The 12,356-nt window shown below is 41.1% G+C and overlaps 1 protein-coding gene and 1 long non-coding RNA gene across 3 annotated transcripts in view; both read left to right on the top strand.

The window, feature by feature from the left end:
* met (MET proto-oncogene, receptor tyrosine kinase) overlaps positions 1-12,356 on the top strand; it is a 99,375-nt gene that overhangs the window by 64,175 nt on the left and 22,844 nt on the right. For both annotated transcript variants that reach the window (XM_088340423.1, XM_088340422.1), the window contains 2 exons: positions 661-760; positions 8,609-8,818. In XM_088340423.1, coding sequence (XP_088196549.1) covers positions 661-760; positions 8,609-8,818 — 310 coding nt within the window. The remainder of the gene's footprint in view (positions 1-660; positions 761-8,608; positions 8,819-12,356) is intronic.
* On the top strand, positions 11,156-12,322 carry LOC148362847 (uncharacterized). The gene is made up of 2 exons (XR_015850905.1): positions 11,156-11,533; positions 11,948-12,322. It is a non-coding gene; the product is annotated as an uncharacterized LOC148362847 (long non-coding RNA).

Genomic DNA, 12,356 nt, shown 5'->3' with positions numbered 1-12,356 from the left:
AAAAAACGGGTGCAAAAACGGGACAGGCGGGAGTCTGGGTCAAAATGCTTGCCTTGTAACAACAGCGATTTGTTGATGGACTAACAAACCGGAGAGCGACAGGACTGGGAACCAATCAGATAGCCCTCAGCGGCTGGCGGCAAATGAGCGGGCACAGGTGATCCAAATCAGTAATCATGACATTTTTAGTATATTTTTACTTGATTAAACTTGTACGCCATACAATTGGATGTATTTAGACTTTTATTTTGTAGTAAATTTTATCCCCAGTGAGTTTCTTTAGAATTTTTTAAATTCAGTTTTATGTGTAGTTTAAACAAATATGAATAACATTTAAATTATTAATATTTTCTTTGAATGTATGTTTCATGTTTTTCTAGCGTATTTTTTATTAAATATATTTTAGGTTGTTGTTTTTTTTGCACACACAATTTATTTTCAAGTCATTTTGCTCTGGGTGCACGGTAGGTCCCCTTCATCAGAAAACTCAATTTTAGCTGAGTGTGAAGTTACGGTGCGGTTCCGACAGAGAGGAAGTGCGTGGGAAGTGAGGGCTCGCTAAAAGCGCTAACGCTAACAGCTCAAAACTTCCTGTGGGCATCTCGCGTATCTGGGCTCTCCAACGACGCTAACCTTAACCTCCGCTCGCTCTTCCCCCAGCGGAGGCTGCACGCTGTCTGCTCACGGCTTCTTCCTGCGGTCCGGCCTCCAGCCAGAGATGGTCCTCACCACCGGGCAGGATGCTGTGGTCTTCCATGTGGTAAGTAAGAGGACTTTCTGACAAAAAGTACAATTGGATGTGCTTATTTCCTGGTCGTTATCTCAAAGGAACTCCAATAGTTGTACACACTTGTACAACTTGTACAAAAAGTAGGGTGTGGTTGCTTGAATTGTTTTATTTTGTGCGAGTGGAGAGGTGTTGTAAAAGGATAGTGGGATATTTAGACGTGTTCTTAAGGATGGGCAGGGCACCTGAATGATGCGGCCGGGGCAAACCAGTGAAAGCTGTCGGGCCCTGCTGTTGAACAGAAGAGTTTGTTGTGTCACACTGACCTGAGTGACATGGCCGCTTTCTTGTGTCCTGTTTTAACTGGAGGGACGAAAGCATGACCAACTTGGGTGCCGAGGTGCCTAACTTGTGTGGGTGTTAGGGCAATTTGGTTGGCTGTGGTCCAAAAATGTGTGTGTTTTTTCCTTCTTTTTCCCTTTTTTTATATTCTTTGTTTTGTATGTGTTTGTCTTGCTGTCGGTCACCCCTCTCGAGGGATATGACCAAGGTAGGTAGGTAGGTAGGTAGGTAGATTCCATATTTTAATTTTACATTTTTAGTCATATTACATTATTACTTTAAACGTATAGTTACTTTTTCCTTTCTACCTTTCTATCTATCTTTCTATCTATCTTGTTAGATGGCTAGCTTTCTCGATATCTGGGTAACTATCACTAGCTAGATAGCTAACCATCTATCTTTATCTGTGGCTATCTATCTTGCTAGCTTTTTTCTCTCTCTCTTTCCTTCATTCTTCCTTTCTTTCTCTCTTTATTCATTTATTTTTTCTGTCTCTCTCCCTTTTTGTATATTTTTCTTACTTTTTATCTTTCTCTATTTCCTTTTTTATTTCTTTTTCTGTCGTTTCATTGTTCTATCTTTGTTTCCTTATTTTCCTCTCTATTTCTTCCTCTTTATTTATCTATTCTTTGCCCTATCTATCTGTTTCGTTTTTTGTTTTTATTCCTTCCTCTTTATTTCTTTGTTTCTTTTAATTGGTGCTTTTATTTTTCTCTTCTCCCTTTTTGTCTTTCTCTTTTCTTCTTTCAGTTGTTATTTCTTCATTTCTTGGTTTCTTCTTATTCTTCTATGCTTTTGTTGTTGCTTTGTTTATTTTTTTTTAATCCCTATTTTTTTCCTCTTTGTTTTCCTTTTTATTCCTGTCTTTCTTTGTATTTTCTTTCTTTCTTCATTCTTTTACGTTGTAAATTACATATCCTTGCTGTCATGTGACAAACATTCCTTTTTGATTGTAAATAAAATCACAGACACGTGATTCTCATATGAGAATATGACAGCAAAAATGAAAATCTCAATATCAAGTGAGTAAGGTCAAGTAAGTCAGCTACTCAGATTTCATTTATTTGTACCATGAAGTAATTGGCAGTAAGTGAGGGTCACAAATAATTCTGAATATAAGTTCCATTGTGTTAGAAAACAGCCGTGTCTATATTTTCTTACAATAATGGTTCTCCTTTTGATCTAAAGGGATTTCTGAGTTTCAAATATATTTGGGACATTTCTATAACTACCCATACCGACGACCTCCCGCCAAAGCCCCCGAAGATGAATAGCGAAGGAAATGAAGCGTAGCTTGACGCGTGCAGCGCACGGAATTGTCATCAAGCGTCTTCACGCCCACTCATAGGAGAAAAAACGCCGGCGTGTTGACGCGGATGGAAAAGCACTGACGCCTTGCGGGACAAGTGCAAAGACAGGAAAGGCCTGTCGCGCTTCTCATTCACGCCCAGTAGCTCGAGAAGGTCTTCGGAATGTCCCGGATCTCCTCATTTTCACCAAACACAATTTATATGACTATAAATTCCACGTACATGTAGAAGTCAAGACTGCAAATTGACATTATGTTAAAAGCTAAGGGGCTGTTTATAATTATGTTTGCACAGATAAAGTAGAAATTCTTCTTAGAATTCAAATTTTCTATATTCATTAATGACGACATGGTGAACATTGTTTGCAACAAGATTATACATGGCACTCCAGGATAAACACCCAAGATTTACGAGAGAAAAATAAGATAAAGAGAATGTCAGGAATACTATTTTCAAGGTAGTGCTTGCAGACTGGCTTAAGTTGTAACAATTGTGCATGTGTCACGACCAGAACGAAATTAGGACCCAGATGCGTAACGTTAACCACAAGTTTATTGAGATAAAGAGGAAAGGCAGCGCCCGCGATCCGGTGCTCGCTGGACGTGGGAAGCAAGCTGCTCACAGAATCGGAACGTGTTTCGAATACGGAAGTGGATCTTCTGGAGCGGGAGATCAAGGTGTAGTAGACGGAAAAAAACACGTCGATAGCTGGGACAGGAGAGCTGAACGTGGTCGGGGTCAACAAAACGAGTCTTAAGCCAGGACGGTCGATCAAAACGTGATCGGAGTCAAAAAACAGGTGGTAGACAATCAGGGAAATCAGGAACGGACGGGTGGAAAACGGGTGAAAAAAGCGGGACCAACAGAGTCAAAATGCTTGCCTTGTTGAAAACCGGTTCACTGACGGACTGACCACAGGCGAGTGAAAGGACTGAGCATAAGTAGGACAGGAAACCAATCAGGAGCGGGCACAGGTGAAATTAATCAGTCATCATGACAGCATCCAAACAGAAGTGCAATGAGAACTAGTGCAATTAACATTTAGCAGCAACAAAATTCCCAAATAGGTTGATAGTTACATACTGAAATTGAATTTTGTTAAAAACAGATGAATACAAACAAATAATGGAAAATGTGAAATCATTGTATTAATTACAAGTAATAACTGTAATGTTTTTAAAGTTGTCTCAGTAAGTTGAAACAATGAAATAAATCAAGCAAAATAAACATGTTTTTAGTTTAAAGATCATAATTTTGTTGAAAGATTTAACCTATTCTAAATGTTGTTCTTTGTTTTAGGTTTTTCTTAAAAAATATTTTTGCTGAAATAAGGAAAATAGACAACAATAGACCAGTTATTGTGTGCATTTTATATATTGTTAAAAAATATGACAAGAAAATAAAGAAATCAGTCAAATAAAGACATGTATGCTTCATATTTGGTAAATTATCTTCTTCTGTTTTGGTTATTATTATTATTTTTTTATTAAACTAAAAAAAAAATCAATTTCAAATGTAGTATAATATAAGACATAAATACAGCATAGGAATCTGCCATTGTTCTATATATGTTTTGCACTGAATAATAAATGTATTTTTTAGTTGCGTAATAATAAATGATAATGAATTTCATTATTTACGTTATTTTGTAATAATAATTTGATTTTAACAATAATGAATTAAAATAATCATCATCTTCATGTAATATAATGTAAATTTGCTTTCTTTCTAGAGAAATTAGGTAATCCGCATTTCTTTTCCAGTGAGCTCACAGGATGTTCCCCTTCCCGTGAACTTGGGATGATCCAACCGAGTATTCCCTGCGTAACAAAACCCGAGTCTCTCCCGGATCTAGTTACGCTCCAGTTGGCGCCCCAATGAAGGCCTTGAAGGTCTTTGAAAGGAAAAAGACACTTTTTTATTGGCTACGACTCAATAACATTCCGCGTTAACAGGTCCTAATACCTTCTCTGTCTTTGTTGTGGAAGCCTCCATCAAACACCACCATTGTCTTCTCCTGCCTGAGAACATGCAAGCACAGGCATGCTGCAATCACAATTTCACAACAGGAAATGTGCATGTGTGTTCGTTAGGGGCTACAAAGTAACAACGAGATTCAAACAAAGTCACCTAAAAGTCATTTGGACCTGGGAGTCAGTTGCACCGAGATGTAACTTATGTGTGATGTCCTCTAAGAAGATACCAAAATCTAACCTCCACAGCCAAAGCTGCAAAGTTATTTACAAGGTGATTAGAATGTAAAGAATGAGGGTCACTTGGTTTTGAGAAATGTCGAGACCTTGCCACTGAAAAAAAAAAAACATTTATATGAGGGAGTAACTTGACATAGAAGTAACTTGTGAAATAGATTCTACAAGGTGCTGGAGGAATTCCTCAGTTTGTTCCATATTAACATGATGACATCACACATTTGGCGCAGACTTGTCTGCTGCACATCCATGATGCCGATCTCCCGTTCCACCACCTCCCAAAGATCCTCTATTGGATTGAGATCTGGTGACTGTGGAGGCCATTTGAGTACAGTTAACTCATTGTCATGTTCAAGAAACCAGTTTGAGATGATTCCAGCTTTATGACATGGAGCGTTATCCTGCTGAAAGTAGCTATCAGAAGTTTGCTACGCTGTGGTCATAAAGGGATGGACATGGTCAGCAACAATACTCTGGTAGGCTGTGGCGCTGCAACGATATTCAATTGCTTGTTTTAGATGAACTTTGTTTTTCTGTTTGAGAAACAATTATCCAACTGTAGTAAGAAATGAGCAAACTCTGAAGAAATAGCTAATTAATGACTTAAAAACAAAACTAACACACATATAACTTTCAAGTAACTTGAGGGTGAAAGAACTTGAAGTAGCTTTTTCCCTCAGCAACTTGGTAAGAAGTCAAGTTAAGGCAAGTCACACTGATTTTTATAGTCCTTGATCAGAAAATGTTTCAAAGGACTACACAGGTTATAATGACACCATTCCCTGATCTTAAACCAACATGCGGGCAGGGAAAAACTCAAAAATCTCAGGATGAAGAAAATAAGAAACCTTAAGAAGGGGCCTAACAAGTGGTAATCCCCCTTCCTGGGTGACCAGGGTGCAATAGATTTATCATTAGGTAACAGTACACAAAACATACTGAACATCAATAAAAAAACATAGATAATATGTAGAAATTTGTCCCAAAAGTCCATGACAGTAACGACGCAGAGCTTCCCTTCTCTGTTGGCTGGTCGATGGAGACGTTTACATGCTTCAGGGCCAGACGCTGAGAAGAAGAAAACAATAAATAACCGAAAGTGGAAATTGAAGAGTTACCTGCAACTCAGATCGAAATGAGTATCCTGCTTTCTACACAGTATTTCGCAACGTGTATGTGGGTGGGTTGGTTTGTACGTGTGCGGGACGACGTGCTGCTGTGCTCCATCGTGATCTTATCAGTCAGCGGGCTCCTGTGGAGAGGTCAATTGGAAATTTGGCAAACAAACACAAAACAAAGTCTTCGCAAACGCACGATCCTCGTTTGACCCGGGAAGGACATCTATGGGAAAACCTCCGACTGTTTTGTCTATTTGCGCCGGTAGTGCTTTCATTTATGAAGCTAAAAGTCGTGTTATGGGAGTTTCTGCTTTCCCCGAGGACTGCTGAGTGCTGCATTTACATCGAGGGAGGTTATTTGCATACCCTAAAGAGCATACCCTTTGTTTTTCAAATCTGTGTAAAGTGCAGTGTTGCACCTGCTGGGTGATGATACCTAAAACCAGACAGCTATCTTGCTTGTGATTTCCAATGCAAATGATCTACCTAAAACTGCAAGCGAAAACACAAAATAACCCAAATTAGGGTGAAAAGGGATCAGCTGGAATGTTTGGTCTGTCTTAATTGTCCTACATTCATAAAAAGCCATTCCACGTTTCCTCTCTGGCACCAGCAGAGGTTCCTGAACTGTTGGTTTGGGTTGCTCCAAGAGAGGCTGGAGTTCTCTTGCACAATGTGAACATATAGCGACTAAACGGAACTCGATTGTGCATTGAAAATATCAACAATGGAGCAAATGCATCACCTGTCAGGACAAAGACGCCAGGAAAAAACTCACGTCTTCATCCATTTATTCGGTGCGGGGGTAAAAGTTCATTTTTTTGGTTTTCCCGGTACGGAAGGAGAGCAAACCAGTGAATCCCCCGAAAGCTGCCTTTGAAATCGTTTCCAGAGTATTTTAGCTCTATGATCAAAACCATATCAGAGTTGTCATGTGGAACATAAGTAACTCCAAGATTCGTTTTTTTTTCCCTGAGGATGAAAAAGCAGTATTATTCCCCCTAGAAAAAGTACTCTTTACCAAAATATTGAAGGACGATTTTGTCACGGTTGCCATAGCGCCCAATTGGCCCAGCCCGCGTGGCACCAGCTGCGGCTCGTTGACAGATTGGCTTCCCTTCTGTTTAAGCTCAGTGCTCTCACTCACCCTTTGTCAGTCCGTCAACGAACCTCTGCACCCGCAAGACGTGGGTTTTGACCCTCTCCGGTTTCCTGCTTGTGTTTCCTGTCCAGTATTGTTCCCGTCTATTTCGTCCTGTTTAATATTGATCTCCAATTTCGTTCCTGTCTAGTTTGTCCTGTTTAATTTCAATCTCCAGTGTTGGATTTCAATCCAGTCTGTCCTGTCCTGTCCGGTATAGACCCCATCTGTCCGATATCTGCTCGTGCAATTGGTATCGATCTCGTCGGCCTCTGGCTTCCTGTCATTCCACGCCAGACTGCCACCTTACGTCTTCCGCCTAACGATCGCAGAATCAGTGGCGTTTGGGTTAACGTGCATGACTACCCATTTCCCGAAAAATAAAACCTTGTGTGAGGAACGTCACGCATCTGGGTGCTCCTCCTGTTCCGGTTCATGACAGATTTGGATAAAGAACATTCATAAAACTCATTTTCAAGATGAAATATAACATCTATTTGTGCTGGACTTTCACACAGAATGCAGTAGAAAGGAATCTGTTCAGTCTGTGAAAAATTCCACTAAAAGTAAAATATGTTATGCCCTAGGATGTGGGCCAGGAGAGTCGTGGGGCTAATAAATGAGAAAACCTGCTGTAGCACACAAATCATCACCAAAGGTTAACTGGAATCCAGTTGTTGCCCTTCATGACACACCCTTTTAAGGCACATGCTAATTAATAGTACAACACTACAAAAGCCATTTTGGTTAAGAAAAGGACAAATTGGTCAAACCTTGGCTAAGTTAAGGGCTGTTTTGTAAAGCACAGGCAGAATTTAGGGGCTGTTTTGAATACATTCACACGTTTTTGGAGGTTTTATTTGAAAAGTGGCATGCGCTGTTTGTATTAACGATGCCCAACCGGGTTTAAAGAGCCCTTAGGGGCCGGTCACACAGCCGTTTGCGGCTGAATCACGGCTAAAATTTTGCGGGTTTTTTTTGCCCGTGGTTGCCCGTGATGGAAAATGCGCAAAATTGTCCAACCCGCTGTTCATCGGTGGTATGCCCGCAAAACAGACGCCGGCGACTGTTCCGCTTCCTCATCGCGTCATTTGCGCGTCATTTTCTCGTGTGGACCACGGGTATAAAAGCTCCCGAGCCGGTGTTGTGCCCAAATCCGACTCCTACGCATCAGCTCAAAACTTTTTCGCGCGGCCAACCGCGTGTGAATTTCCGACCGCGAGTAAAGCACTGCTGTATCTCGTCTATATGGCGGTCTCAAAGCGTCCAACAGCGCCCGACAGCGTCTGCTTCACGGTCAGAAATTTCTGGAACAATTTTACCTTATTTTGAAGTGTTTAAAAGAAATAAAAATAAAAACTTTATAACAAATTTTGCATCGTTTTTTTATTTATTCGTTTAAAATGAGCCATATTTGGACTTTTTGTTAAAATATAAAATTAGGAATTTGTTCAAGCAAAACAAAGTTGAAATTGACCCAAGTAGCGAATATGTTCAGTCCTCACCCAGATCGAGTTACTGTTAACCAACTGTTTCCAGAGTGTTTGGTTCGATCCCATAACCAATGTGGTCGTAGGGGCACCATTTCCTGTATTGTGTCTTGGGCAAGTACAGCCTGGTGGTGCCCATCCCTCTCCAGGACACCAATGTTTCCACCCGGTCTCGAACCGGGGACTATTAAGAGTGTAGAGTACCTAAGTTACACAGAACTATAGTCTTCTTTATGCTTACCTATTAAATAATGTTTTTTATCCTCACAGACCTGTGTCTATGGCGAAAACCGCACCTCCATCCAGTGCACCACACCCTCCCTGGCTAAACTGGCCCTGCCGCCTCCTGTGGTCACCAAAGTGGCCTTCATCCTGGACGGATACGCCACCGACCAGTGGGACCTGATCTACGTGGAGGACCCCCTTTTCCAGGACCCCAAGCTCACCTCCAAGGACAACAAGAGCGTTGTGGAGCTCAAGGTGAGAGCTTTGAAAATTCTGTGCATTTAGACAAATTGGGTTTCCTCTTGGAATGTTTTGTAAGATTTGTCCAGTTTCACGTTGCATCCTCAAATTTGTCAGGTGTGTCCATCATAAGTGGTCCCACAAAACAATCAAAGAACCCATGCCCTGAAAAACACAGGAACTCGACATTCCAGGTTTTGTTTCTTTTGCATTTATTAAAAAAACAAGGAAAAACACACGGTAGGTTTAGAATGTGAAATCATATTACACAACTTTAGATGTCCTTTTGAAGAAGCTGACTTCTTTGGCCGCCATCTTACTACTGCGGAAGCCTGAAAGACCATTTCGCAAAGGTAGCATGTCCGGCGGTGCTTTTAAGCACTTCGCGGCCACATACCTTCTACAGCCGAGCCTTGTATGCTTGCTGAGTCCCGTGATTCAGACAACTGGCGCTTTTTTTCCACTGTTATCTTCTCTAGCCATTCACGTTAGCCACTTGGCTGCAGGCTATGACTTGTCGCTAGCCACTATTGTTAGCTACTCCTGCTTCAACCATCAGTGCATCTTTCCTTTCACAGCTGAACGTTGTTGAGTGCCATGGTTAAGGGTCATGGCGCTTAACAAAATCAATCTTATAATGGCCTTTTTAGTGGCTTCTCTTTTTAGCTACTGAACCCAGTTTTGACCAACTCCAGTTGTTCACTCTTACGAGCCATTCCAGGAGTATTCGGGTCATTGTTAGGCGTTCACAGCGATTACCACAATTTTTCATGTTCTGTCTCTGGTTGAAATCATCCATGCTCAGGCAAGAAAAAATAGATGTTGGCGTTGGAATTTTGCCAAGTAGTTTAAATGCAGAAGATTCATCTCCATTCCAAGCTTCAGCAACATCTAGTGGTGAATTATCACACACTATCACTTTAAAGATGTACAGAGACGAGAGATGAACACCATGAAATTGTGGATAGTTATTTATTTGTTGATTGGTTTGTGTGTGATTGTCTTGAATTGTGTTTCTTTATTTAAAGTTATGTATTTCAATTTATTTATTTAAGTTTGATAATGGACATATGTTCCGCAAGGTGGTAAGCGCTAACATTATTCATTGTTTACTCCGTGGCTGACTCAGCGTGCACACTCGCATAAGTTCCCACATGCACGCCGGTTTGGGCCACGTCGGGAAGGAAACAATACAGAAACGAAAACAGGAAATTGAGGCCGTTTCCCATCGTTTTTTTTTGCTCTTTTGTTGTTTTCTTAGGGTCGAGTCTCCGCGGGCCAACCTTTATGTGAGTGTATTGTTGTCGCTGCCAAGGTCAAACCTTTTGACATTATAAAATGAATTTACACAATGAATACGATTTTTTTCCCACTTTTTGAGGCAGCTGGGCTCAAAGTTTATTTCATGTTTTTTAACTGTATATAATTGTCAGTCATGCCATTATTGCTGTAGTTAAACCCATATCTTTCCTGTCAACCATTTCAGCATCTAATGCAATAATGATGCTGCACTTGTAAGATACTATAAGCGGAACTTATAGAATAGGATAGTCTTTATTGTCATTGATGACAACAAAGTGTACTTGGTAGTTTTCAGTATAAAATAGTTTTTTTTAACGCCACATTGTGAGTGTCTCCACCTACTTTCTGTATGCCGCCTCATCCCCATCAAAAACGAGGTCAATATATCGTTCGATCCAAAAATCAATGTTATTGATTCTAATCAAGTACTTGGATCAGATCGATATTAATGTCCTGTGATAGAGAAATCACTCATCCACAAGTTTCCTAAAAGCACCGTTTCTCTATGCAGATAGTGCAGCCCCTCTCTCTCTCCCCCAGGGCTCTCTGGTACTCTAAATCATTGCCTGAATGACTGACTGACTGAATGACAGGACCAATTTGAAACCCTTTCCCTACCTTGTTACTGGCCTGCTTGGATCCTGCATGCCAGGCAGAGGAGAGGGAAACAGGAGATTGAAAGTTCAGCCAAGCAAAAAGCCTCGGTATCGGATTGATACTACCCTGTATTAACTTGGATCGGACCTATAACAAAATTCCAAGGGTCGCCCACCCCTACCAACCAAGGTAGTGTGTTATCGAACGTTTTTGGTCGTTTAACAATCATATGTGTAGAAAATGAAAAAGATTCAACACACCTTGTTGGGTGAGTTGATGCTAAGCAGTAGGGGGTAAAGATGTTGTGGCTGAGTTTCATAGACTGTGGGCAGTTTGTAAGAAACTCCTTAACCCAGTGGCAGATGGGGGGGAGAACTTATTCACCAGGGTCACCAGGATAATGGTATTAAACACCAAGCTGAAGTCCAGGAAAAGCATCATGACATAGGCCCAATCCCATTTCTCTCACTCGGCCCTGAGGACCCTCCAGTGAGGTCCCTCGAAGAGGAGTGCCCTCCGCGAGTGAAGTGCAAAGCGGAAAAGGTTTGGACAAGACTTGCAAGGTTCCACCCCTGTCCAGGAGATGGCGGTAATATTAATTGGCTGTAGACCTTAGTGACGTATAGGCCTACGTCACATGTAAACAACTCGAGTCTCAACGTAGTGTGTCAGTTGGAGAGTTCGTGCAACGTTAAAAATGCCCGCTACAGCTGTGTTATTACCGATTGCCTGAAAGCTCATCATCTTTTCCGTGTCTCCAATCAACGGAGGAGAAATGTGCTATACTGAAGACAGCTTTGGCGCTATGTAGTGCTGATTCATCTTTACAAGGTACGTACACTCATTAAAAAAAATGACCCGTTCGGTCAAATACAGTAAGAGTTAACATACAATGCACGTTCACATAATACCCTATGTTTGTGTAGACATAAATGGCAATCTACTTATTAGTATCTTAATGCCATTTTATGACATATAGTAGGGGTTTTGAATGTGTGACATGACGAAAAGTAAACAAACACAAGAACAGTCCACCTGACCCTTAAGCTGACATAATATCGTCACCAAACTTCCCTGTACGACCCAAAAACCTTAGTTCATAAGGAATTTAATTCAAAAGAGTTGTCATTGGATATAAAAAAGGTCATTTCAACATTTTTTCATGATGCTTACATCACAGTTAAAGCGGTCTTTTTCTTTTCTATGCCCACTTTTATGTCTAAATTGTTATCTATTGTGTTCCAGAGTGGCTGTCCCATAAGCGTGGACAGGTTGGACAGGAATGTTCCCATCCTGTGCTTATGGTTGGATGTGGAGTCAGAACTCATTCAGGACTTAAGGTTGAGCAAGAAGGTTATGTGGGCCCTGCATGAGCTGCTAAAGAGGGAACAGGGCCGTGGCTGGAGGTCCTGATCTACGTGTACTGGCTGGCCCACGCTCTGTCCTACCGTGTGGTGTCACGGGTCTTCAGGGTTCCCAGGTCCACCGTACAAAGAATTGTCCACAGTTAATATGGAATAAATTGCCCAAAAGCCATATTTAGGCTCTTTAAGTCAGACCCACATTTGCATTATGTGCTTTTCTGCATTACTATTCAATAAACATCTTCATTTTGAGTAACACCTTGGTGGTTTATTTCATAATGATGTGAGAT

The sequence above is a fragment of the Urocampus carinirostris genome, chromosome 7, assembly GCF_059441175.1.
Source record: "Urocampus carinirostris isolate Australia breed hairy pipefish chromosome 7, RoL_Ucar_1.0, whole genome shotgun sequence".
Classification (NCBI taxonomy): Eukaryota; Metazoa; Chordata; class Actinopteri; order Syngnathiformes; family Syngnathidae; genus Urocampus; species Urocampus carinirostris.
The sequence above is the reverse complement of the archived record's forward strand: the minus strand, read 5'-3'. Positions and strand labels throughout refer to the sequence as shown.